Consider the following 26,476-nt stretch of genomic DNA (forward strand, 5'->3'; position numbering starts at 1 on the left):
AGTTCAGAGTCCATAATTTAAATGTTCAAACTTTGAAACTTTAGCATTAATTTCAGACAGTAATGAAAACGTTTTTTTTCGGGAATGAAGGAATCTTCTTGATGACCTGATTGGTTGGTGGCACAATTATGGACAATTATGGTTGGTCGCCATCTTCACGAGAAAAAATGAAATTACTTACAAACTGTGAATAGAAAATATGCCTATTTGCAAAATCAGGGCCCGAAGATTTTCAGGGCCCGGGCCGGCCCGGGGCCGTGACTCCTCGGCCCGGCCCGGCCCTGCGGGCCCGGGTTTTCCAAATTTGAAAATTTTTTTCTTGACAGAGAAATCGTCCATTTTTCAGTTGACCCAAAATTTTTTTTTGAAAAAACAGGAAAAATTTGTTCCTGAAAACCCGGGCCCGGGAAATTCTTTAAAAAAGCCCGACCCGTTGCAAGTATGAAATTATGTAAACTGGTGTTATTTTGATGAAGCCGGCCAGAGCACGAACGAGTGAGATGGAGAAAGGTCATAGAATGAAAGACATCAATCAAAAATTGAAAACTGGGAGTATAGGAAAACTAGGAAGAAGAAAAAAAGAAAATAACCATTGTGGATGAAATCACACTAGAAAGAGAGGACAATGAATAACATGGGTGCATCAGACGATTGATTTTGCCTAAGAAATTGATTTTATTATTGACTATCACCATGACCGCTTTCAATTCAAACTCCGGCAGTCCGAAGCTCGGCTGTCAAGTGTCGGATCACTTTGAAGGTCACGGATGGTATAAAACTGACCTCAATCAAAAACTTTGCATCCACGAAATTTTTCGGAATTTCCTAGTTTTTCATTTACTTTTCCATTTCTAAAGGACACCTTTTTTACTGTTTATACAGAAAATGGCAGAAGAGATAACCAGTCATTATCCGCTTTCTCTTGAGTCAGATATCAGTAATGAGACAGTTATATCAGTAATGAGACAGTAAAAGGTTTTGATGTACTTTCTTTTCTTTTTTTGCACCAGGAGTACTTAATCATTTTTCTCAAGGTTTCTAGGGATACTGTAGATTTCAAATTCTGTTTCCTTTAATTTCAGGCCAAAGTCTATTAGAGAGCTGCTGAGAGAAACAGGAACAGAGAGAACAAAATGATGACATAATCTCAACAGACATCAATCGGAGTGATACAAAACAGGGAGAGGGAGAAACAGAAGGTGGGAGGCGGGGCAAACTACCCACAACAGGCGGATACAGATATCAAGTTACTTTGGAAGGATATAAGCATATTAGGAAGGGTGTTAGTGTAATTAGATACAAATTCTCGCATCATATGTATAAAGACCATATCGCCAGACGTGCTTTTGGTGTGAGAGAGACCGAATATGAACCGTTCTATTCTAGGTGTAGTAAAGAGTTCAAATTTGAGTTATATGCGGAGTTCGTATGAAAGGACGAAACAGGTGAAGTTGCGCAGTGCACTGTCAAAAGCGCAACACAATAGAAACAGCGCAGAATGAGGTCAGCAATATGACAGTTGGTAAAAAAGTACAAAATTGGAATTTGAATTCTACAGTAAACCCAGAAACGTTGTAAAAAATGTTGGTAGTCGTCTTGCAAAAATAATAGGGGAGAACATCATCCAACCTTTCTTGCCCGATCACGGAATAATCTTTTTCACAATTTACTTTCTTTGTAGTTCTTGTCGTTACTAAAAAACTTCTAAAATCGAAATCGAAGCTAATATTTCAAAATTTTGAAATTCGAATAATTGACTCTGAATTGACTCTGACAGTATTCATAAGCTATCTACCGTAAGAACTCAATACCATGACGTTCGTTCAGTTTTTCAGAGTACAGCTCAGAGAACGTTCTATTAGAGGGTTGCGTTCAATTAGGAGGGGCTATATATTAGTGTGTTTACGGTAAGTCTTATTTTAGCTGTCTTTTTTGTCGCAGTCTGCTGAGAAGAATATGTTTTCAGTTCTGCATTTCTAAATGTTTCTTGTGACCTCCCGAATTTTTCCTGAATTTTTTAACCGAAATTTTTCCTTTCTTCTCGATTTTCGTCGTTTTTTATATAACAGTTATCCACAACTGATATCTTTCCACCTGCGATGCAAAAACAAATCCACGTTTTAGTTCCCAAATTTTTATTTAATAAGAGTTGTTTCCAGTTTTCAACTAGGTAAAAAACGCCAAATAGGGGGAACACTGAATGTGGTATAAAAGAAAAGAGGTGCATTTTAAGAAGAACAAGAGTATTCGAAATGATAAGAGAGAGGTGGGGGAACAAATGAGATCTGATCTCTGAGAGTTTAACTCGTTATGAAAACTGAAGATTATTATACTCTTTGGGAGAAAAAAAAGTAACTCTTCTGTGAGTATAACAAGGAAGCGGGGGAAACAAAAAAAAGTGATCTCTGGGAATTAACATTGTAAGAAAAAGGTAGGCTTCGGGAAAACATTTGAAAGTAACGCGAGGACAAGTTCCGGTTACTCTTTCATGAGCCCTGCGGTGACGGCGAAGACGCTGGGCTCCTTGAGCTGCTCGTACACGTAGTTTGGATACTGTTTGTGCTCTAATCCGGTGCATTCGGGACTGAAGCAGTAGTGACATTTGCCATAGTTGACCTCATAATTGTAGTCCCTCATACGGAATGAAACCAGTGGAAGAATGGCCTCAAGCACCTTGCACGACGAAGCAAAATTAGACTTCCATCCCGGATCGACATTGAATGGAACATTGCGGGACTGAAAAAAAAATCGATTTTCATAATTGCAACCCCCCCTGTAATAGAAAAAAAATGGAACAAACTCAAGAACACTTACTAAATGTGAAGGAAAAAAGTAAATTATAGAACTTACGCCAGCGATGCACTTCAATGACTCATTGATATTAACAAAGGTGCCATTGTCAAGGATTCGTTTGGTCACTTTCGCAAGGAAGGAGCAATCGTCCATGGCGTTGTGAGCCTGTCCCTCGTTTGGAATGTTGTAGAATGCCGACATCCTTTCGATTAAACTCTGAAAATTTTCGAGTTTAGCTAACTTTCTGCATGCTACGAGTTCAAGAGCTCATCACGAAGAACACGTTGTGAAATGGAATCAACTAACCTGATGAACAGCGTCCTGTTGTTGTGCCATACGAAGATCTTGTCTGTAGTACAAACTAAGATTCACCCATTGACGAAAGATTGTTGGAAATGGCTGCTTGTTTAGGAGGAATTGATATTGGGCGAGTCGCCACATGTCCTGGCGACTATCGCAAACGATCGCGAAGCGTTTCTCTTGGAAGTCATGCTCTTTGAGCCATGCACAGAACTGATTGTAGACTTCTGGAAACGTTCTGGCGTTGTCGATGGTATCCTGATCGATACCTGTAAAAATTTTATTTTGTGAAACTTCGAAAAACAAAATTATGTACCTGTCAACTCGGCGCAAAAATCAGTAAGTTTTGGATTGATAACTGGTCGCACATACTTGTTGAACGACACGTCCTCTCTCTGAAATTTATTAATTTACAAAATTTCATTTGAATTTATGACTCACGATAATTTTATCTCTTGTATTCAGCACACAGACACTGAACTGGATGATTTCGCTCGGGTAATCATGATCATCCTTCTCGCAGGTTCCCTCGAAATCCAAGATCAACAAGTTGTCAAAGTGGCAGCGGTATTCGGACGACATGATTTACCTAAAACAAAATCGATTTTTTGAAATGGAAAGTACGTCAATAAAGATTAGAAAAGATGCATGAAATTTGTTTTCTTAGTGATATGTGTATTGGAAATAGCTACGCTCACACGCTTTCTGGCGAAAGACAACATCTAAAACATTATCAGAAAGAACATTCAAGGAAAAAACGCAAAAAGTCGAGGAAGGGAAAAAAATCGATCGGTGGTCAACTAACTCTTACGAGAAGGAGTAGAGGAAACACAGGGCCGAGAAGACCAGAAAATGGAAGCGAAAATGAGAAAACTTCGGCCATGGAAAGCGCGTTATTTACGCGCCGGCAATTGGCGCGTACACACCGACGACACATTGCGGACTATTGATTATGCGACCTCCTCTGCAGCAGTCGTCGACACTCGACTTCTTCCTCTTGTTATTTATTCAATTTCTGGTCGATTTTTTTGATAATCGGTCTCCATCATTTTGAATGCGTGCTTTTTTGTGTTGTTTGTGTTTGTCTTTTTTCTTACCTTTTTCGAGAAGATTTCACAATCACTAGCATTACAAGGCGTTTTATGCCACTTTTCTAATCTTTATCGAAATCTTTTCTATTTTGAAAAATCGATTTTTTTCAGAAGAAGCATGTCATCTGATTACCGCTGTCCCTTCGACGATTTGTTGATTTTGGATTTCGAAGCGACGTGTGAGAAGGATAACTATGACTACCCTCCGGAAATCATTCAGTTCAGCGTCGCTGTGCTGAATACAAGAGAAAAAATTATCGTGAGTTTACGCTTCAAAATTATTCAAGAACAAAGATGAATTTCAGAGAGAGGATGTGTCATTCAACAAGTACGTGAGACCGGTTATCAATCCACAACTCACTGATTTTTGCGCTGAACTCACAGGTATCAGTTTAGCTTTTCAAACTTCCACAAAATGAAATTTTCGCAGGTATCAATCAAGATACCATCGACAAGGCGGACACATTCCCAGAGGTCTACGACCAGTTCACTGCATGGCTCAATAAGCACAACATCCAAGAGAAGCGTTTTGCTTTCGTTTGCGATAGTCGCCAGGACATGTGGCGGTTCGCCCAATATCAATTCCTACTGAACAAACAGCCACTTCCAACTATTTTTCGTCAATGGGTGAATCTTGGCCATCTCTATGAACAAGACTTTCGTAAGGCACAACAACAGGACATTTGGGGCCCGGTTAGTTGATTTATTTTTTTTAGCTTGTAAATCGTGATGTGCTTGTGTCCACAGCGTGATCGCAAACAAGCAGAAAGTTAGCGAAAAGCAAGAATTTCCCAATTTCCAGAGTTTCATCGAAAAGATGTCTGGTTTCTACAACATCCCTTTCAATGGACACAATCACAACGCCATGGACGAGTGCGCTTTCCTAGCTAAAGTCACCAAGCGTGTTCTCGACGATGGAAATTTGGTTAATATCAACGAGTCGTTGAAGTGCATCTCTGGCGTGAGTTTTAGATCTCGATGTTTCTTAATAAACATTTTTGTTTTCAGCCGCGCAATGTGCCATTCAACATCGATCCAAAATGGAAGGCCAGTTTTGTTTCGTCGTGTAAAGTCTTCGAAGCCATGCTCCCACTTGTTGCGACCCGTACCAAGAGATACTATATCGTGGATAACTACGGAAAGTGCCTCTACTGCTTCAACGCCGATTGCACCGGAACGGACCACAAGCAGTATCCAGGATATTTGTACGAGCAGCTCAAGGAGCCCAGCGTCTTCGCCATCACTGCAGGACTTATGAAAGAGTAGCAGGAATTTGTACCCGTGTTACCTTCTTTCTCTCAAAGAGTATAATAACCTTTAGTTCCCATACCAAGTTAAACTTTCAGAGATCAGATCTCTTTTGGTTCCCCCGCCTCTCTGTTATCTTTTCAAATACTCAACTTGTTCTTCTTAAAATGCACCTCCTTTCTTTTTTTACCGCATTCAATGTTCCCCCTAATTGGCGTTTTTACCTAGTTGAAAACTAGAAACAACATTTATTAAATAAAATTTGGGAACTAAAATGTGGATGTTTTATTGCAGCAGAAGAGAAATTGGGTTCAGAAGACATTTATACATAAAGTTGAAGAATTTGCAGGATAAAATAAGTCTTTTGGTTGAAATTAACCTTTCTCAGGTTTTTCTAGATTCGAAATAGTCTGTTGATACTAGCTATATAAATTGAATCGGTCGACCATCAGATTTTGAAGGTATTGAACGAGAATGAGGTTTATTTTGATTTTTTCCATTATTTTGAGAATGGTGTGACACAAGACCGATCATTATCGGGTGACTGCAAGTTAAAAATTTGCTTTTCGATTTTTTTCGAATAGAAAAATCATGAAAGGTGTGTGCTCATCTATCAGGTCAAGATTAGTGAGGTTATCGATTTCTTCAATCTCAGTGTCAAATTCCATATAACCCGGTAACGGAGAAAATGGTTTGTTGGGCGTGAAACCGATTTGGATTTTCATCCGTATTCTCAGGTTCCTTCAAATGTCATATAGCAAATGTTCAGTGCAGTGCAATCAAATCTCACCATAGACGTGTTTATTGGTAACTCGTCTTGTTCAGGAACTGTTTTGCTATTGGAATTGATTGCATAGTTGTTCAGGAAGCAATGGTTCTAATTGAGAGTTCGAAATCATCCATTGGCTCATAATACGAACCAAAAAAAAGGGGCCGTGTCAAAATGAAAAACTCTCCGGCCCGGCCCGGGCCAGATTCTGTGAAAAATTCAATCTGATTTTTTTCCGCCCAGCGTCTCTCCCTCTGTATTTCACTTCTCTGTCTAGAGATCATCCATCCCTTTTATGTTTTTGTTGCCATTTACAGTTCCCTCCTGTGACTTGTTTTCCTGCTGGTGTATCCAACATTCCCAATCTCACATTGTGCTCATATTAGATTCCTCCTAGCCCCATTCTCAATATTTTTGTTTTTTGAATGCGTTTCCACGTCCAAGTGACTGTAAATCCACGTGCCGACTTCCGACTTCCGACTTCCGACTTCCGACTTCCGACTTCCGACTTCCGACTTCCGACTTCCGACTTCCGACTTCCGACTTTCGACTTCCGACTTCCGACTCGCGACTTCCGACTCGCGACTTCCGACTTCCGACTTCCGTCAGCTTCCAAATTTCGCCAAGATTTCAACTTCCGCTCTAAAAACTAAATGTTCTTTTTCCCGATGTACTCTTGGATACTGGGCAGTTGAAATATGGAATATACAGCCAAATGTTCCGAAGTTAACTGGAATTTTTCAGAATACTTTGTCTGTTGTCTGAAATTATAGGCTTAGACTAAAAAGCTTCGTTACCTCTGTACTGAGAAATTCCAAAATGACACCAAATTCAAAAGAGTTGGATGCTAAAAAAACCTATACCTTACTTACATTAGCATCCAAATCAAAATTATTCTCAAGCAAACAAACAACAATCAGTCTTTGGCGTGCCAACGCCTGACGGTACGCCTAGCGTATGAATGCGCTTCTACGCCAAAAATTGAAAAGTTGAAAAGCAAGAGGTATTTTTATGAATTTTTTCTGAATTTTTTTAAAATCCAAAATAACCAACTAGAGCCGTATCAAGCCATTGTCCAGTTTCGTTTCATATGAATAAGTTCAATTTTCTTGCGGAAAGCTCGAGTTCTCGACTCTTCTAAAGAGCGGAGATGGTGGCACAGGAGTGAATTCGATTCATTTTATAATGGGAAATTATAAAACAATGGAAGAAAGGCCTTTGTCGTACAATAAAATTTCTGACGCCGCTACAAAGAGTATAATATTCCAATTTTGAAACTGATCTTGTAATTTGAAACACATCCTCTAGTTTCTTTGATTCCAGATCCATGTTTTCAGTTTTATCAAACCACTGTAATTTTTTTTACAGTAATACTTCATCGCGCGATTTTTATGTCTCTTTTTCATATTATCTTCTTTGAGCATTTATCTTGTTGCTTGTATTTCGATCATTCTCAGGACAATAAAAATAATGCGAAAAAGTTATCATCATCCCAGAAGAATGAATAGGCTAAAATATATCCCATTTTCAATTTCTGGCGCCCCACATGAGAACCAGACACCAACCATCCATGATTTCAGAAGCAGCGACCATCATCAGCATTTAAATCACAAGAACTGGACACTAGAATTCGTGGTGCTTGCGTCAATGTTGTTGTCTAATTGATGCAATAAACGTGTTTATTGTTTTTTCTCTCTTGTTACTTTTTTGACTGAAATTCAACAGTCAACGTAACAAATGTAGAGGCCTACGAAGTCTTATAATTTGCGAATGTCGCACTTCTTTTATATCCGTGCTTGTTTCAGTTTGCATCCGTGTAACTCAACTGATAGAATACAGATCACCTTCTTCTGAAATTCCAATAGAGCAAATACCGTGAGGCGTGCATAAGAAGGGCCAATGACATAGAAGGGCTTCGGTGATGGGAAGACTCTCCGGTGGTGCCTTGGGACAATAGAAGGGCCGACCCTTCTAATACATTTGAGGTGTTTTCCCGCGCGAAAAGAGGCGGAAATGACACGTGTTGCATAGTTGCGCTGTTGCACGCTGATCATATGTGTTATGTTTCCTCAATAGGCGCGCAGAGGGTCCCCTCAGTGTGTGTGTGTGTGTGCGGGGAGGCCGCTCTTCTTTATCATTCCTCTCTTCTTTTACCACACCATTAGTGTGTTATTGATTTTTGTTGATCGCGTTCTTCTTCGTTTTTCCATTCATTCCGTTTTTCCTTCATTGTTACTTCCGTTTTCTATGATTCTAAAAATGATTTTTTCACAGGTCAAGGGTTCCATACTCCCATCCGATCCTTTTGCTGCTCACAAGCCCTTCCTTCCAACACATCCTATACCTCAATATCTTCTGAATCGCTTCGCCCATCCGCTGTACTCCCATTCGATTTTGTCTGATCACCGCACCTTCCTTCAACACCTCCAACACGATCCACATCTTCGGAAGCGCTTCGATAATCTGAAATCACAATGAACGAGTAAGTTATCATGAATTTTTCATGCTTTTATAATTATGTGAAGCACTGTATATCTTATTTGGACGAGTCTAATACTTTAGTTCTCTGAAAATTGTGAGACAAGGCATTCGTGTCTTAATAATGTTTCGGATAAGTTGTTTTTTTTCAATGTGATATTTTGCAGACAAAACGAACACGTCGGCCACTTCCATCCAGGCAGATACCAAGCGACGAGAGAATTTAACGCAGCTGGCGTTCGCGGAACAGTCGTTTCCGTCGTCGACACATTCCACAACAGAGGTAGCTTGATCATGAAGTTAACTACGCTTCCCGAAGACTACCGTCGAGAATTGACGGTGTTGCAAGCCATGAGACAACACGAAGGCTTTCCAAATCTCTACGATTTCTTCACCCTTTCTGCACAAGATGGTGATGTACAGTATTTATTGAGTGAGTGATTGGAAATAACCATCCTTCTATCCTGAATAAAAATTCTAAACAATGCTATTTTTTCAGTCACTGAATACGAGGGAGAAAGTCTCCATGTCGTTTCTAGGCGCACAAAAGGAGGGATCTCCCACTCCAACCTGATGAGAATCGCCTTCAAACTGTTTTGGACATTGGAATCCCTTCACATGCAAGGTTTTTGCCACCGGGACATGCACGCTGCCAATGTCCTCATCCGACGAGAGTATGATGGGGTGAGTTATCGTTTACACTTTCAGTTTTTTAATGAATATATATTTTTTTCAGATTGTTCGCATCAAACTAATCGACTTCGGCATGTCTCTCCCACTAAACCCACCACCAATTCCACAAACTAATCTGACGTCGTGGCACGCTAGCTTTCAAGTGTGCCGGCACGAAGCTTACACCAGATTCGACGATCTAACCTCTGCTGTTTTTGTTGCGATGTGGTCCATTGATCTCAACCCGTTCGGCGATGTTCGGGATCAGTATTTCGCAAGAAAAGCAATTTTTGTGAGTAAAATTGAATGTATTCTTTGAATAATTACATTTATTTTCAGCATCGAGATCCATTTGTCCATTTCAACAACAATCTGAAATGGTTGGCGCTATTGTATTCTGAAATTGATTATCAAAGAACCGCAGGCTACTCGCACCATGATCTGTTTGAGATCTTCTACAGGTTCAACCCAGATTTCGATCCAACAAGCCCAATCACTCACGTCGTTACTGACAATCAGCTCATCATCGAATAGAAAGTTTTAAGGACCTCATCCCCTATTTGTAATTGCTCAAAATTCTACATGGCCTCTTTCAAGTTTCCCTCAGTTCAATTTTTGCCTCATAACTTTTTGAGTACAATGATACAAGGATCTCATTTCCTAGCTTTATAACTACGCAAATTTCCTCTGGTATTTTTTTCTGTTCTTTGATCTGTTCACAATTAAATCCTGATCTTTTTTCCGCCCAGCGTCTCTCCCTCTGAATTTCACTTTTTTGTCTAGAGATCATCCATCATTTTTATGTTTTTGTTGCCATTTGCAGTTCCCTCCTGTGACTTGTTTTCCTGCTGGTGTATCCAACATTCCCGATCTCTCATTGTGCTCATACTAGATCCCAATTAATTTTCGGTTAGCCTCTTGCCAATCAATACTTTCGCTTCGAGAATGAGTTTCCACGTCCCAGTGACTGTAAAACCACGTGTATTCTGAAAATTCCTCCCTCTCCAACCCTATCTTTCTTTTATACTTAAAAAAATTTGTTTTCAAAAAACCCCCCCCCCCCACCAACTCAGTATGAAGACTTTCAGAAAGTCTTCCTTATCAAATGAAATTTTTATGGGGTCTTATTTTGTTGAAACAATCAAAAACGGATGCGATAGAATTCGATTCATCAATCAGGCCATCGGCTATTGCAGCGTATCTTAGCCGCTAGACTAATTGTGAACTGATACAATATTTTTTACATCCTCTCCTGACTTGCTAACTATTTCAGTAACATGTTTGAAAAAAGAGGAATATGAGCGGAGCTTATCACTCTTCAGTTGTTTGAATATCGATTATTTAAATGAGAAGAGCCCAAAATTTGAATGAGTCCTATTTCATGATGGATCGCTGCGACGTCACAAATACTATCTCAAATCACTCATCAAGAACTCAACAAAAATATCTTCTCAATTTCTCTCTAATAGAGTAATCAGATGTTGGATATTTTTACCCGCCGAAGTGTTTCCGGTGAAGCCCTTGTCAGCGACTTTCAAAAATCGATTACTGCCCTGTCATCTAATGTAAACCATTTTCTTGTCTTAAATTACTAACTCAGCTTTTCCACCATCTCCCATTTACTACTAATTTATGTTTCTGTTATATCTTCTAGATTCATTTACATTTCAAGTGTTAGTGATTTTCTTCACTTCGTTGAAATAAAAAAATTAAAAATTAAAAATTGCTGTGGTGACAAGAAATAGTAACATATTGTAATTGATACTGAAAGAGTCAACGCTTTGACGCTTTGACCGTTCTCATCGGCTTCGTGCATTTTCCGAAGGACCAAAAAGCGGCAAAAATTGCTTTCAGGTCCATGTTCAGTGAAAAACTAAAAGTCGCAAAAATAAGAAATCCACGTTTTAGTTCCCAAATTTTATTTAATAAACGTGATTTTAAATTTTCAGCTAGGTAAAAAAGCGCCAAATAGGGGAACATCAAATGCGGTATATTAGGAACAAGGTAAATGTGAAAGTTGGGTATTCTACTCTTTTGAATGGACAGGGAGGCGGGGGGAAACAAATGAGATCTGATCTCTGACGGTTTAACTTGGTATAAGAATTAAAAATCATTATACCGGAACAAAATAAATTTGATCCCTGAGAATAAACACGGTAAGAAATAATACGATTTGGATTAGAATGAGATCTGATCTCTGAGAGTTTAACTCGTTATGAAAACTGAAGATTATTATACTCTTTGGGAGAAAAAAAAGTAACTCATCTGTGAGTATAACAAGGAAGTGGGGGAAACAAAAAAAGTGATCTCTGGGAATTAACATTGTAAGAAAATGGTAGGCTTCGGGAAAACATTTGAAAGTAACGCGAGGGCAAGTTCCGGTTACTCTTTCATGAGTCCTGCGGTGATGGCGACAACACTCGGCTCCTTGAGCTGCTCATACACGTAGTCTGGATACTGTTTGTGCTCTAATCCGGTGCAATCGGCGTTGAAGCAGTAGAGGCACTTTCCGTAGTTATCCACGATATAGTATCTTTTAGTGGGGGTTGAAACAAGTGGAAAAATAGCCTCAAACACCTTACACGACGAATCAAAACTGGTCTTCCATTGTGGATCGACATTGAATGGCACACGGCGAAACTGAAATGAAATCAATAACGTTTAATAGAGGAGAAAATCAATTTTAGAACTTACGCCAGCGATGCACTTCAATGACTCATTGATAGTAACCAACTTCCCATTATCAAGAATATGCTTGGTGACTTTTGCAAGGAAGGAACACTCGCTCATGGCGTTGTGAGCTTGTCCAACAAATGGAATGTCGTAGAAAGCAGACATCTTCTCGATGAAACTCTGAAAATTATGGCATTCTTAAGTTTTCCTCCTTTTCTAAGATCAAGCGGTGAACACAAGCGAATAACGATTATCAAGCTGTAAAATAAGGCCAACTAACCTGATGAACAGTGTCCTGTCTTTGTGCTAAACGCATATCTTCTCTATAGTGAAAACTAAGATTCACCCATTGGCGAAAAATGGCGGGAAGTGGCTGCTTGTTTAGGAGGAATTGATAATGGGCGCGTCGCCACACGTCCTGACGACTCTCACAAACAAAAGCGTAGCGTTTCTCTTGGAAGTTGTGCTCTTCGAGCCATGCAGTGAACTGGTCGTAGACCTCTGGGAATGTATCGGCCTTGTCGATGGTATCCTGATCGATACCTGTAAAAGTTGTACTTTGTGAAACTTCGAAAAGCAAAATTATGTACCTGTCAACTCGGCGCAAAAGTCAGTCAGCTTTGGATTGATAATTGGTTTTACGTACTTGTTGAATGACACATCCTCTCTCTAAAATTTATTGATTCACAAAATTCTATCTGAATATTAACTCACGATAATTTTTTCTCTTGTATTCAGCACAGCGACGCTGAATTGAATGATTTCCGAAGGGTAGTCATGGTTATCCTTCTCACACGTCGCTTCGAAATCCAAAATCAACAAGTTGTCGAAGGGACAGCGGTAATCAGATGACATGCTTCTTCTGAAAAAAATCGATTTTTCAAAATAGAAAAGATTTCGATAAAGATTAGAAAAGTGGCATAAAACGCCTTGTAATGCTAGTGATTGTGAAATCTTCTCGAAGAAGGTAAGAAAAAAGACAAACACAAACAACACAAAAAAGCACGCATTCAAAATGATGGAGACCGATTATCAAAAAAATCGACCAGAAATTGACTAAATAACAAGTCCTTCTTGCAAGTTCTTTCAAATCTTAAGATCAATAGGTTCTCGAAGGGGCAGCGGTAGTTGGCTGACATTATTTTCCTAAAAAAATCGATTTTTCGAAATAGAAGATATGTCGATGAATATTAGAAAAGAGACATAACATTGGTTTTTTTTAATTAAAAATGCGGATAAATACTCTACGCTCAAACGCTTTCTGGCAAAAAACAAAATCTAAAACATTACCAAAAAAAAATTCAAGGAAGGAACGCGAAAAGGCGAAAAAGGAAAAAATTATCGATCGGTGGTCAGCTAACTCCTTTGAGAAGGTGAAGAGAAGACACCGGAGCTGAGAACACCAAAAGATGGAAGACAAAATGCGGGAACTTCGGCCATGGAGAGCGCGTTATGTTCGCGCCGGCAATTACGGCGCATACACACCGACGACACATTGCGGACTATTGATTATGCGACCTCCTCTGCAGCAGTCGTCGACACTCGACTTCTTCCACTTGTTATTTATTCAATTTCTGGTCGATTTTTTTGATAATCGGTCTCCATCATTTTGAATGCGTGCTTTTTTGTGTTGTTTGTGTTTGTCTTTTTTCTTACCTTCTTCGAGGAGATTTCGCAATCACTATCATTACAAGGCCTATTTCTGATTTTTCGAGTTGTGTCTCCAGTGAAGACTTCCCTCCAACCGAAATGCGTGCTTTCTTGTTTTTTTACATACTATGTCTCCATATCCAAATCTCTTCGTGTCGTTTTTTTACTATTCAATATTGTCTGTGTTTTTCTTACGTAGAAAATTCTAGTTTTTTTCAGGTTAGCACCATGTCTGCAGGTTACAAATGTCCCTACGACAACTTGCTAATTTTGAATTTTGCCACGACTCGCGATGAGAACAATTACGACTACGCTTCAGAGATTATTCAGTTCAGCGTTATTGTTCTCAATACAAAAGAGAAAAAGATCGTGAGTTTACGCTTCAATATTAATCAAAATCAAAAGTTGGATTTCAGAGAGAGGATGTGAAGTTTGATAAGTTTGTGCGACCGATCATCAATCCCACGCTCAGTGATTACTGTACAAATCACACAGGTACGTTTTGTTCAACTTTTAATTTGGGAACATAAAACTTTTCAGGTATTTCTCAGAACACGGTTGATTCCGCGGAGCCCTTCCCAGTGGTCTTTGAAGAATTCAGCGCATGGCTCCAAGAGAATGATTTCCAAGAGACTCGCTACGCATTCGTCGTGTTCAGTCGTCGAGACTTGTGGTTCATCGCGCAGTATCAATTCCTGCTTGTCAAGCAGCCACTTCCTGCGATGTTCAAACAGTGGGTAGACATGAACGCAACTATGAAGAAGGCGCAGCAGGGGCAAGATTACCATAGACCAGAAGAGGTTAGTCAAGTTCCAAATCTTCAAATGAGATTTAAAAAATTAGGAAAAAATCAATATTTTCAGAACATCATCCAGGACATGTCCAACATTTACAACATACCGTACGAGGGAACCGCTCACAACGCTATGGACAATTGTCATTTTCTCGCAAAAATTACAAAAAGGGTTCTCGACGATGGAAATTTGGTGGTTGTCAACGAAAGGCTTCAATGCACATTCGGCGTAAGTATTTCTGGCGTGATGTTCGCAGTCATGACAATCGACTTCTTTCAGTATCGTGTAATGCCATTAACTGTTGATCCACAGTGGAAAACCATTTACCGTTCGGCGATGGAAGTGTTGCAACGAATTCTGCCATTAGCTGCTTTGCATATCCGGTGGTTTTTACCCGAAGATGATTATGGCGTGTGTCCCTATTGCAAACAGCCAGCCGATGTGTGCACCGGAATGGAGCACAAGCAGTATCCAACAAATGTGTACGAGCAGCTCAGGGAGCCGAGTGTGTTCGCCGTCACGGCAGGACTCGTGAAAGAGTAAGCAACTTATTCACTTCACTCTTTCCAACAGTTTTATGTCCTTCAGATACTAAATCATTACAGATTCTCAAGTTTTTCAAAGTTTGAGGAGTGGCTTAAAATTATTTGGAACACTATCGACTTTTTGTCGAATCGATTACTTTATTTTTCTGAATTCTGAGACTAGAAATTCATATCTTATTAATATTTTGGTTAAAATGTTTTTTTTTTCAAAGTGAATTTTTGCAGACCAGTCCAACAATCGGGCCACTTCCATCCAAATAGGTACAATGAAACGGGAGAATTTAAAGCGGCTGGCGTTCACGGAAAAGCCGTTTCGGTCGTCGACACATTTCACAACAGAGAGGGTCTCATCATGAAGAGTACTTCGCGTCCCGAAGACTACCGTCGAGAATTGACAGTGTTGCAAGCCATGAGACAGCGACCAGGCTTCCCAAATCTCTACGACTTTTTCACCGCTCCTGCACAACATGACGCTGTACAATATTGCTTGAGTGAGTGATTGGAAATAACCAGTTTTCTATCCTAAACAAAAAATCAATTTCTATTTTTTTCAGTCATGGACTACGAAGGAGATTGTCTCCATACCGTTTCTAAGCGCACAGAAGGAGGGATCTCCAACTTCAACCTGATGAGAATCGCCTTCAAACTGCTTTGGACATTGGAATCCCTTCACATGCACGGTTTTTGCCACCGAGACATGCACGCTGGCAATGTACTTATCCGACGCGAGTATGATGGGGTGAGTTATCGATTACGCTTTCAATTGTTTTATGAATATATTTTTTCAGATTGTTCGCATCAAACTAATCGACTTCGGCATGTCTCTCCCGCTGAACCCACCACCAATCCCAGAAACTAATCTGACGTCGTGGCACGCTAGCTTACAAGTGTGTCGGCACGAAGCTTACACCAGATTCGATGATTTAACTTCTGGTATTTTTGTTGCGATGTGGTCCATTGGTCTCAACCCGTTCGGCGATGAAAAGGATCAGTATCTCGCGAAAAAAGCTACCTTTGTGAGTGAAATTGAATGTATTCTTTCAATAATTACTGTTTTTTTTTCTCAGGATCAAGATCCATTCTTCCATTTAAACAGTAATCTGAAATGGTTGGCTCAATTGTATTCTGAAGTTGATTATCAAAGAACCGCAGGCTACTCGCACCATGATCTGTTTGAGATCTTCTACAGGTTCAACCCAGATTTCGAGCCAACAAGCCCAATCACTCACACCGTTACTGACAATCAGCTCATTATCGAATAGAACATTTTACAGACCTGATCCCATTATTACTTGAAATTATCCACAGCCTTTTTCAAATTTCTTTCCAGTTCACCCTGTTCAATTGTTCCTCTCTCCCAACAGCAAATGACTAGTTTGTTGTTTTCCTTCCACCCACATACCACCACCACACTCAAATGTTTCGTTTTAGCAATTTACCGTATCTTCCAGTGTTTCCCAATCTGTGTTTTAAATTTTCCCGCCCAGCGCCTTTCTCTGACAGTCCCAATACTTTTTTTAACGGAAGTTGGTTCTGTCCCAGTGATTTTAAACGCCCCGTCTCCCAGTGACATGTCTCTGTAACATTTCTCCCACTCAGAATTTGCCACTTTGTCCCAATTAACCCGAATACTTGTGTATTTCATATATTTTCCCCATCCACACCGATCTCAAGTTGTATACATTTTGTAAATGCATTTCATACCATGAATTGTTACGCGGATTAATTTTATTAGAACAATCAAGGAATAGTATTGATCTGAAACTTCAGAATTCGAATCAATCTTCATTCAGGCTGCCAACAAATAAAATTCGTGATGTCACAACCAAGAATCTTGAAATGAAAAATGAAGAATGACATGGCACCATCTGATTCTATTTCTAATCCGGTAGCACGATAAGAAAGAAGAACATTCAATATTTGAAACCCCTCTTTCTCTGGTTTTCTCTTTTTTATGTATTACTGTTTCTTTCTTCAGGCAATCGGTCTCTTCATTTTTTTTAGTCGAAACCTCCTGCTACTGCTCCAGTCCAGGGTGCTTTCATTCATAGTTTTCACATTTTCGGTCCTATTCATGTTTAAGAAGTCATCACTTATCAAAAATCGTTTTTGAAAATTCAAAGACAAACATTTGTTTCTTGAGCATGGGATTTTCTCTCTGTATTCGGTAGTTTTTCTCATATCGTCTTTTTTTGATATGCATCAAAAGTAGTCAAACTTACAGCTATGTGTGACCGAAATCAACTTTCGATCAAAAAATGTCAAAATGAAGCAACTGAAACGGATGGCCAAGTGGAGCCACCCAAGAACTATGTCTCTCACTATTCTCTGAATTCTTTTGAAAAAGGAATGCAACAGAATCAAGAGCTGTCAATTGGTCAACAACAAGGACGTGAGTAATTTTTTCCCATTGCTCAGATAAATTTTATCGCTTTTCCTCGTTTAGATTCGCTCAAAGCTTTTTCTCTGATTCAAAATTTTCCGTAGTCAAATCGCAAAACTCTGGTCCATCAATGCAGGCAATGGGTCAAGTGGAACACGTGATGGAGTATGTTTATGGTCAAAATATTTCAAGTCATTTGTATATGATTTTTCAGTTGAAGTAAAATCTCGTCCACAATTCGTTTTCGGAGGACAGCTGGCAGGATTATTTGTCGGGAAGCAATAATTTTCCAAAGGTTCTCCTGGATCTAGCAGAATCAACATCCATGGTTTCGGGAGCAGCGAAAATCAACAGCATTCAAACCACAAGAATTAGGCACTCTAACTCGTGTTGTCTGTTGTCTAATTGATGCTATCAACTTGTTGTCTAATTGATGCTATCAACTTGATACCTTTTATTTCCTACTTTTTTGGCCGAAAAAGAGCAGGCAACATTAAAGCTATTTAGAGTTCCGCGAAGTTTAAATATTGTACTTCTTACATATCCGTGTTCATTTGAGTTTCCATTCGTGAAGCTCAACTGAGAGATTTCAAATCTAACATCTTCAAACTTGCATAAAATGGTACGTGCATAAGAACTGCCACTCTCATAGAAAGGCCGCTATAATAGAAGGACCCTCTGGAGGTACATTGTAGCTATAGAAGAACCGGCCCTTCTAATACATGTGATGTGCTTTCGCGCGCAAGAAGAGGCGGAAACGACACGTGTCGGTTGCAAGTTCGCTCGCTCGCTAATCGTCTGTGTTGTGTGTCTTTATTAGTCGTTTAGAGGGTCCGCTCTTCTTTATCATTCCTCTCTTCTCGTACCACACAATTAGCGTGTTATTGATTTTTGTTAATCTCATTCTTTTCCGTTTTTCGCTCAACCCATTCCTTTTTGGTCTCTAGTTCTAAACTGATTTCTTATTTCAGCCTCAGGCTCCTGTACTCCCATCCGGTCCGTTTTCTGATCACCAGACTTCATTAGACACAATCGACATTTTCTGATCTCACCAAATTATTCTTCTGATCACCACACGCTCCTTCAACATCTCCAAATACTCTGAGGCGCTTCCAGATTCTGAAGCATTACTGTACGAATAACAATGAATGCGTAAGTTATCATAAATTTTTTTTAAACTATTATCCACAGAACGATGTGCCACTTCTCATTGTTTTGAAATAATTGTGAATAACTCCGTGAATAGCTTTGGATAAACAGCATGAGCAAAAACTATCGATTTTTTGAAAAATTAAGAAAAATCCACCGAATGATACTGTAGGTCAAGTATTCCAAAACTATGAGGGATGGCGTATTATAATGTGAAACATTATAGACATTTTTGTGAGGCTAATCACTTTATTTCTCTGACAATTGTGAGATTAGTAATGTGTGTCTGAATAATATTTCGAATAAAAATGATGTTGTTTTCAAATAAAATTTTGCAGAGCAAACCAACTATTTGGTCGATTCCTGCTAGATCGATACATTGAGACAGGACACTTTAGCGCAGCCGGCGTGCATGGAAGAGCTTTCTCTGTTCTAGACACAATATTTGATAGGAATGATCTAATCATGAAGTCAACGACAGATCCAGAAGTCTACCGCAGAGAATTGCCGGTTTTATATGCCATGCGAGGCTACCAAGGATTTCCAATGCTCTATGATCATTTCACAACTCCTCCTGAACACGGTGAAGTGCAATACTGTTTCGGTGAGTGATTGGAGGAATCCCGGTTGCAGACTTCTTTCCAAACGCAACACACATTTCTATGTTTTTTTTTTCAGTCACCCCTACGAAGGAGAGTGCATCGATGATATTGCTCAGCGCTCAGGAGAACGGTTCTCCCACACCAACCTCATGCGAATTGCCTTCAAACTGTTATGGGCGTTAGAAACGCTTCACCAGCAAGGTTTCTGCCACCGCGATGTTCATTGTGGAAATGTCCTTCTCCGGAGAGAGTTCGATGGAGTGAGTTATCGTTTGTAGTTTCGGTCGTTTTATGAACATGGTGTTTTTTTTCCAGATCGTGCGTCTCAAGATTATCGATTTCGCACTGTCTCTTCCTCTGAACCCACCACCCATGCCGGAACTTAACCTGACCTCGTGGCATGCAAGCCTTCCAGTGTGGTGGGGCGAAGCCTACACCAGATTCGACGACTTCACTTCGGCCATTTTCCTTTTGTTGTGGTTCGTTCCTGTCAACCCGTTCGGCGATGTACGTACTGAGTATCTTGTGAAAAAAGAAAAATTTGTGAGTGAAATGCTATGTATTCACTTAATAATTGCTGTTATCTAGGATGAGAATCCACACGTCTGGTTCAACGACGAAGTTGAATGGATCCCCAATCTGTACACTTCGATCCAACTGCAAAGAACGTCTGGCTACTCTCACACGGATCTTTTCAACGTTATGTACAAATTTGATCCAAACTTCGACCCAACTAGCCCGATCGCTTATCGTGTTGTGGACAATCAGCTCACTATCGAATAGCAACAAAGAGACTTTATCTCCTATTCATAATATCTTCGAATTCTTATGGCCATTTTTAAAAATGTTCACCTTTTCAATTTTTTTCTCATTCCCCACAACACATGCCTACTCCTCTTTTCCTTTCACCCACAAAACTCGAGCATTTTTTTATTCTTTTTAGAAGTTCTCTTGGTGTAGCCCATCCTGTGTTTCAAAACTTTCCAAAATAGCTTTTTTACTAAAATTTCCTCCCGATATAGTTTTTATGTCTAGCGTCCTTTTCCCGTGAATCCCAGCATTTTCTTCGGATAATTAGGCTTCAAGCCCTGAACGCGTCTCACCCCCGGAATCACTCATCCCCAAAATCATCTCGCCCTCTGAATTCCAGTTGCCTTAGAATGCCTTAGAATCAAAAACCACGTCCCAGTGAACTCAAACCACAAGAACTTTGAACATTTCCCCATCCCCAAATATCAATCTTCATAGTTTTAAAAAAACTTTTCTGTCAAATAAATGTTTACGGGGATTTATTTTTTGGAACAATTAAAAGCTAGAATTCGACTCGAACCTGATTAAGACTGTCGACAAATAAGTCATTGACCTCCCGACCAGGCATCTCAATCAAAAAATGGCTAATGTCACTACAAAGCATAGTTGCAAAATTTCGGGCCAGCCCGTCGAGAATATCGGCGGGCCGGGCCGGCCCGGGGTACGTACAGACGCTGATTTTTTTTTTGATTTTTTTCGAAAATTTTGAAATTTTTTCGAAAATTTTGAGAAAAAATACCTATTTTTCTGTGTTAGGCGGGCCGAGAAAAATCGTCAACCGGCCCGGTCAGGCCCGGCCTTTTGAAACTATGCTACATAGCACTGGGAAATGGATCGATATTGGCTACACCATATTCTGACTCGATAGCGAAAACATCAATATGTGGGCGGAGCTGGTCGTTCTACAATTTTCTGACTCCTGAAAACGCTTTTTTTATGAGAAAAGTTCAACATTCGCATCTGTCTGATTACTAAGGTTACAAGGGTAATTGAGATACTTAATTAAGAATGGAAAAGCTTTGACAGAATTTTGCATTAATAAGAAATTGAATGATTTCTTTAGAATTTAGAATTATTTATTTTCAAACGGTGTCATACGGTACATAAGAGAAACGCAGATTCCCTCACGAGTAGCGCCTACCAGGTAAAAAAATAATGGAAAATGAGATAATATACAGTAGAATGACATGTGTTAAAACGTAAAAAGTGTACCTAGCAGCGAGAAATAGATGAGTCAAGGAGATGTTCAAATTGGGACAGGGTAAGGAATTGGGGTACATTGTTATGGCATTCCAGAATGGGATGGAGGATACAAAAAACGCCGAGACTTCAGAGAGCAAATTTGATCATCAATGCGAGTTTCCACGATTTTCCAAGCGGCCCTGTTGTTGATCTGAAAAATAAGTTCAAGAAAACATATTAAAATGAGAAAATTGACAGGTTTTATTCAGAAAAGTAAAAAACTAACCGTGTTGCATATTACGCGCTGGGCGGCCAACTCTGCGTGGGCGTGGGACCATGTCTAAAAAACGAAATTATGAAACAAAGTATTGAGATCGGTAATTTCATTAAAAACGGCGAGACGTTCAATTTGAACTTGCTGCAAAAACATAATGGGGGTCACGCGTCAACCAACTGAACTACACGGGCACAAACATTGCGCATAACCACACGGGAACAAACAGCGAATAGACTTCAAGCCGATTTATCACGGTTTAATTGCAAGATTTCAAAAAATGGTCAACTGACAAGATATTTATCATAATGTCATCAGTATTTTTTCGGTTGGTCACTTTTAGATATCTTTTACGCAAACCGAGATAAGTTGGCTGAAAGTCAACAGTTCGGCAACATCCTGTTTGAGTGTGCATAGTAAGTGAGACGCGATTATTAACTCTGAACTTTTTGCTGTCCCACCTCTTGAAAATTATATATTACTTACTCATGGCCATTCCATTTCCCGGAACCATCTGATTTGGACCATGAACTGGGGGCGGAGGCTGGAAGACTAGCTGAAACTGCAGCTGTGGTTGGAACATTTGCGCCTCTGAAATTTTCCAAGTTTTAATTTTTTGAAGTATTATATTGTTTTTCTTACGTCCTTGAAAGAACTGGTGTGGTCCAAGATGGTGAGCCGGACCATGGAACTGTCCCATTGGAGGCGGGACAAGATTGTTTCCTGGAAACGCTTGATGCATCCGATGCGCTGAAAATGACAAAATTTTATGTTTGCAGGTTTGATAGCTCTTACGTGCAGGAATTGCCGATTGTGGTTTTCCAAACTGAATCATAATGGCTGGTGGAGGGATTATCATCATCCCTTGAATTATCGGATGTTGTGGCCCAATCATCGGCGGAGCAACTGCAATTTTTTCAATTGTAATGAGTGAGTTCCAACACTATAGGTGATTGTTCCTTACCTGGATTGTTTGGTTCCGGGATCATCTGAGGTCCAATCGGCTCAAACCACCCTCCTGCTCCCATCATTTCCTCCCTTTCTCCAAACTGTGGCTCCTGCACCACGAAAACATTTTGTTGGACCGGCGGTGGAGTCATTGGGCGTGGTGGCTGAACTTGGCGTGGAGTGCCAACCACCACCGCCACCGGGCGGATCCTCTTTGAAGTCTGATTGCTTGAAGAAGCCATGTTAGCTGAAACATTTGATTTTGGCAGAAAAAAACTAACTGTTCAACAATAAACAAACACGGTTGGAAATAAAAATTGGAAATAAGGTTGGAAAAAAGATTGTCACTGGTAGTACTTCATAAAATTGTTTATGTTTAACATAGCGAGATGTTGAAAAACTAATATGCAACAGGCCGGGCCAGGCTGAACCACCGGTCGCCCCGAGATTTTGCAAGTATCGTGAAAAAATAGTGTTGCATTCAGGAATCTTCGATAAATGAAAAATGTGGATTTGAAAAAAATACAAGCCCATAAAGCTTAAAATCCGACAAAAAACAAAAATAAGCTAGAAAAAATACCTTCGACTCCCTTTTTAACATCTTCGACGAAATCGAGATGAACTATATCAAAATTGATGAGTCAAAGTATATATGTTTTTTTACTGATAGTCTAGAACAAGTCAATTTGTCTCTGTTCTCCGAAGAAAACTGTGGGCGAAAGGTCCAAAACAGTGTGATCATGGGTTCTAAACTAAAGAGGAAACGAAATTAAAAAGTGCGCAAGAAAGGCGACAGGCGGCGCGTCGAGGTCCTCTGCGTAAGCAATGTACAGAGATTCTTGAAAGCGCAGTGCACATGAAGAAAATGACAAGCACAGGCGATGTTGAGAACGCAGAGAAGAAGTGAAAAAAATAATATTTCAACAGTGTCCTCCTATTTATCTAATGAGGGGAGGCGAATGTGGGAAAGAGGACAAAACCGAAAAGGAGGGTGATAGATAAAAAAGAAAAAATTGATTAGGGTTGAAATTTCTGGGATGAAATACATTGACACGGGATAACTCCTATGACAAATGGGTGAGTCAGTAACAGAGCAATGCCGATTTCGAAAAAGAGAGTACAAATTAAAAGGGATGAATTATGAAGATGAATGTAATGCAACGTTTTTTCACTATAGAAATTGAGAACCTTTCTCTCCTAAAAAAAGGGCACATTATACTTAATGGGAGAAGAGAGAAAAGGTGAAAATAGGAGGTAACAGTAATGTATGTTGAAAAATGAAATGTCGGTGATTTTGAGAAAAAAGAGAGGAAGATGAAAAAAAAACGTTAGCTCGACTAATTGGTCACAGGGTGTGAGAAAAAGGACATCGTGACTAATAACAACAATTTTATCAAAAAGTGAAAAAGGATAAAGTGAAATGAGAGCTGTGGGCTCACCTGAGCAAGAGAGAAAAGAGAAATGTATGATGATACTTTACGAGAATGTATTAGGTTGGCTAATAAGTTTCTTTCGATTTTGGTAAAATATTTCATCATTTTTTTCTCTGAAGCATTGATAATTGTCTGCAAACGCTCCGGTAATCCAGCCAAACGACATGAATTTTTGGATAATGCATCTAGTCACGGGCGATCTCGCACTGTCGTGCTGGAAGTAAACCTTGGTCTATTCTCCTTGTTCGGTTTCGACTGCCAGATTCAATTTCTCTGATTAGGAACTATACAAAGCGGCAATTCTAGTGCTATCTTCATCAAGAAGTTGCCAGTCTCCATTCCTTTGAAAGATCACCAAATACACAACAACCCCCTTTTCAAGCGAAATTTAGGTTTCGAGACGTCCAGAAACGTCTCTTCTTTGTCACTCGACTGACCCTTCCGCACAATGTTAGAATAACTTATCGGTTACGGTATGGGCTTGAGTGATGGAGCTATGCGGTCGTTGTGGGTTTTTATTTTGGGTTGGTGGCGTAAATGCCTCTTAGAAGACGGAGCACGAGTTGTGTGGGGCGTTTGATTATCTCAAATTTTTACAAAAAAAGTCAAATCACTTATTATAAACATGATAAAAAACTAGGGAAGGAGTGACGACAATTGCAAAAAGATCAACTAAATGAGCGTTTTTGTTTGACATGGAACTTAAGAAATATATTGTCAGGGCACTGAGGAAAAAGCTAAACGAAAAGATCGATATTGGGAATCGGTATGGGTGGTCATCTGAGTCAGCACCTTCATTGCTGGTAATAGTACATAAGCACAGAAGAAGACAGATACTCAAATCATGCGAAAAAAAAGGCGACAACAACGTGATGACAAATTCTGCCGTTCTCCAAAAGGCCGTCACTGTCTGGCGGCGCTGAGTGGAGGGAAAAAAGGGGGCAGGCGTTTGAACCAACAGACTTTTCAATAGAGAACTAGAAAATGGTAGACAACAACGACGGTTGATACATCGAGTACTGGTGGGCAACTAAAAAAATAAGAATACTGTGGACCGGATGCTTCAAGCCGGGCACCCCATTTCTATCGTTTATGATTATTTTTGGCAACTTTACTGGAATTTCATGATAGAACAGAGAGCGGGCCATCACTGGTAGATCGAAATACTAAACTTGAGTGATGGAGCTAGATACAGTAGTCAGTCCTTGTAGGTGAGGTTGGTAGATAATGCCGATAAGTATTAGAAGACGAAAAATGCGCCGTGCAAGGTTCTCAGTAATAAATATCACAGAAAAAAACGAATATTTTTTATTTTGAACGATTAAAAAACAGAAGAGAGTCATCAGCAAATTGTAAAGAAAAAAAACATATGCAACCGTTGTCACCAAAAACATTTTGCCATAGAACTCAGTCAGAAAATAGTGGAGACGGTGGGCGGTATGAAATTGCATATGACCGAAAAAAGATAGACGGAGAGGGTCGATAGAGGGGATTCGATGGAAGAAGTGGACAACAGTAAAAAGTAAATGAGAACACAGGGGCTCGAATTAATAGAAAAAAGGAGATTTTGCGGTCAACCATTAGAGGTACAGAATCAATTGGGGAGTCAAGGTAGGTGTAGAATGTTAGATAAGAACAATTCATAGCAAGATAATTTAGTAGTTTTCGGTCAGTCGATAGTTCATTGACGATAGCGGGTCGATTCCCGGGACAGCAGTTTCAGGCATTTGGAATAAGGCAATGTAGTTGACTCTACAGCTCCTTTGCTTTTGGATTTGGGCGTATAGCTCGGCAATCCATATAATGTCGTCTTCGAACCAGACATTTGGATTCTCATCCTTAAAAAGATCTCTTACTAGGGAAGGTTGTAACTGGGGTATGGGATTTTATATGAGGCCTATATCATTCGAAAGCTGAGAATAAGACATTTTCAAATATATATTCAGATTTTGCTGCGGACATTCCAGCTCCGAGAAAATCGAATTTGAAATTTGGCTGAAATTCGAATATTTTGAGGGCCAGATCTCCCCCCTTTCTTATATGCATTGTGGAACTAGTCGAAAGCAGCGACTGGTGGTGTAGCGGTGAAGAGGGAGGACGGTAACTGACTAGGGTTGGGTTCGATTTCTCTCTCCTTTGTTTGTTTTTGTTTTTGTTTTCGGTCTTTGTGGAAATCTTCAAAATGTTCTGAACACATTTTTCAAAAAAAAATTTTATTTTGAGGTTGTAGTTTGTTGGGACATGATTTAGATTTCTGAAAAATAAAGAATTTTTGGAAAAAATTTGGACCAAAAAATAAGAGTTTTTTCTGGATTTCTCACTATGTTCTTCAATGCAGATGAACGTGAGAACTCAAAAAAAGGCGGGAACGCTAATAAACGGAGAACACATTGTTTCTGGTAATAGTGCATATGCACACATACATAGTCAAATCATGTGAAAAAAAAGAAGGAAGAACGAGAGGGACGACAACGCCATGACTTATTGTCCATTCCCCAACAGGCCGTCCCTGTCTGGCATAGCTGATGGGAGGAAAAGGAACTAGACAAGCGTGTGAAGCAACATATTTTTCGACAGAGAACTCGAGAAATGGTAGACAGTTCGATCAAGTTAACGGGGGGTATATAAGCACATTGATGGTCAACTAATAGGCTACTCAATAAGATAAGAGAAAGAAATGGA

At 39.7% G+C, this 26,476-nt stretch overlaps 7 protein-coding genes across 7 annotated transcripts; 4 read left to right on the forward strand and 3 right to left on the reverse strand.

Annotated features, from left to right (window-relative positions):
• Positions 1-2,478: 2,478 nt before the first annotated feature.
• On the reverse strand, positions 2,479-3,675 carry CBG02000 (the record flags this gene model as incomplete). Its single annotated transcript, XM_002643743.1, has 5 exons — positions 2,479-2,736; positions 2,851-3,009; positions 3,100-3,362; positions 3,410-3,488; positions 3,535-3,675. 5 exons carry the CDS (start codon positions 3,673-3,675, stop codon positions 2,479-2,481), a joined length of 900 nt encoding a protein of 299 aa, XP_002643789.1.
• Positions 3,676-4,302: 627 nt separating this feature from the next.
• On the forward strand, positions 4,303-5,450 carry CBG02001 (the record flags this gene model as incomplete). Its single annotated transcript, XM_002643744.1, has 5 exons — positions 4,303-4,443; positions 4,490-4,568; positions 4,615-4,877; positions 4,987-5,145; positions 5,193-5,450. The coding sequence occupies 5 exons, from the start codon at positions 4,303-4,305 to the stop codon at positions 5,448-5,450; spliced, it is 900 nt and encodes a 299-aa protein (XP_002643790.1).
• A 3,225-nt stretch (positions 5,451-8,675) lies between these two features.
• On the forward strand, positions 8,676-9,885 carry CBG02002 (the record flags this gene model as incomplete). Its single annotated transcript, XM_002643745.1, has 5 exons — positions 8,676-8,683; positions 8,847-9,112; positions 9,179-9,363; positions 9,416-9,643; positions 9,691-9,885. The coding sequence occupies 5 exons, from the start codon at positions 8,676-8,678 to the stop codon at positions 9,883-9,885; spliced, it is 882 nt and encodes a 293-aa protein (XP_002643791.1).
• A 1,848-nt stretch (positions 9,886-11,733) lies between these two features.
• On the reverse strand, positions 11,734-12,879 carry CBG02003 (the record flags this gene model as incomplete). The annotated part of the gene is made up of 5 exons (XM_002643746.1): positions 11,734-11,991; positions 12,046-12,204; positions 12,305-12,567; positions 12,615-12,693; positions 12,739-12,879. 5 exons carry the CDS (start codon positions 12,877-12,879, stop codon positions 11,734-11,736), a joined length of 900 nt encoding a protein of 299 aa, XP_002643792.1.
• Positions 12,880-13,902: 1,023 nt separating this feature from the next.
• CBG02004 lies at positions 13,903-16,275 on the forward strand (the record flags this gene model as incomplete). The annotated part of the gene is made up of 7 exons (XM_045239020.1): positions 13,903-14,043; positions 14,091-14,169; positions 14,215-15,007; positions 15,239-15,504; positions 15,568-15,752; positions 15,802-16,029; positions 16,081-16,275. The coding sequence occupies 7 exons, from the start codon at positions 13,903-13,905 to the stop codon at positions 16,273-16,275; spliced, it is 1,887 nt and encodes a 628-aa protein (XP_045092000.1).
• A 964-nt stretch (positions 16,276-17,239) lies between these two features.
• CBG02005 lies at positions 17,240-19,930 on the forward strand (the record flags this gene model as incomplete). The annotated part of the gene is made up of 4 exons (XM_045239021.1): positions 17,240-17,409; positions 19,224-19,407; positions 19,463-19,690; positions 19,736-19,930. The coding sequence occupies 4 exons, from the start codon at positions 17,240-17,242 to the stop codon at positions 19,928-19,930; spliced, it is 777 nt and encodes a 258-aa protein (XP_045092001.1).
• Positions 19,931-21,306: 1,376 nt separating this feature from the next.
• Positions 21,307-22,603, reverse strand: CBG02006 (the record flags this gene model as incomplete). Its single annotated transcript, XM_045239022.1, has 6 exons — positions 21,307-21,350; positions 21,426-21,479; positions 21,900-22,004; positions 22,056-22,163; positions 22,209-22,319; positions 22,378-22,603. 6 exons carry the CDS (start codon positions 22,601-22,603, stop codon positions 21,307-21,309), a joined length of 648 nt encoding a protein of 215 aa, XP_045092002.1.
• Between the last annotated feature and the right edge of the window lie 3,873 nt (positions 22,604-26,476).

Source organism: Caenorhabditis briggsae, assembly GCF_000004555.2.
Source record: "Caenorhabditis briggsae complete genome, chrX, whole genome shotgun sequence".
Classification (NCBI taxonomy): Eukaryota; Metazoa; Nematoda; class Chromadorea; order Rhabditida; family Rhabditidae; genus Caenorhabditis; species Caenorhabditis briggsae.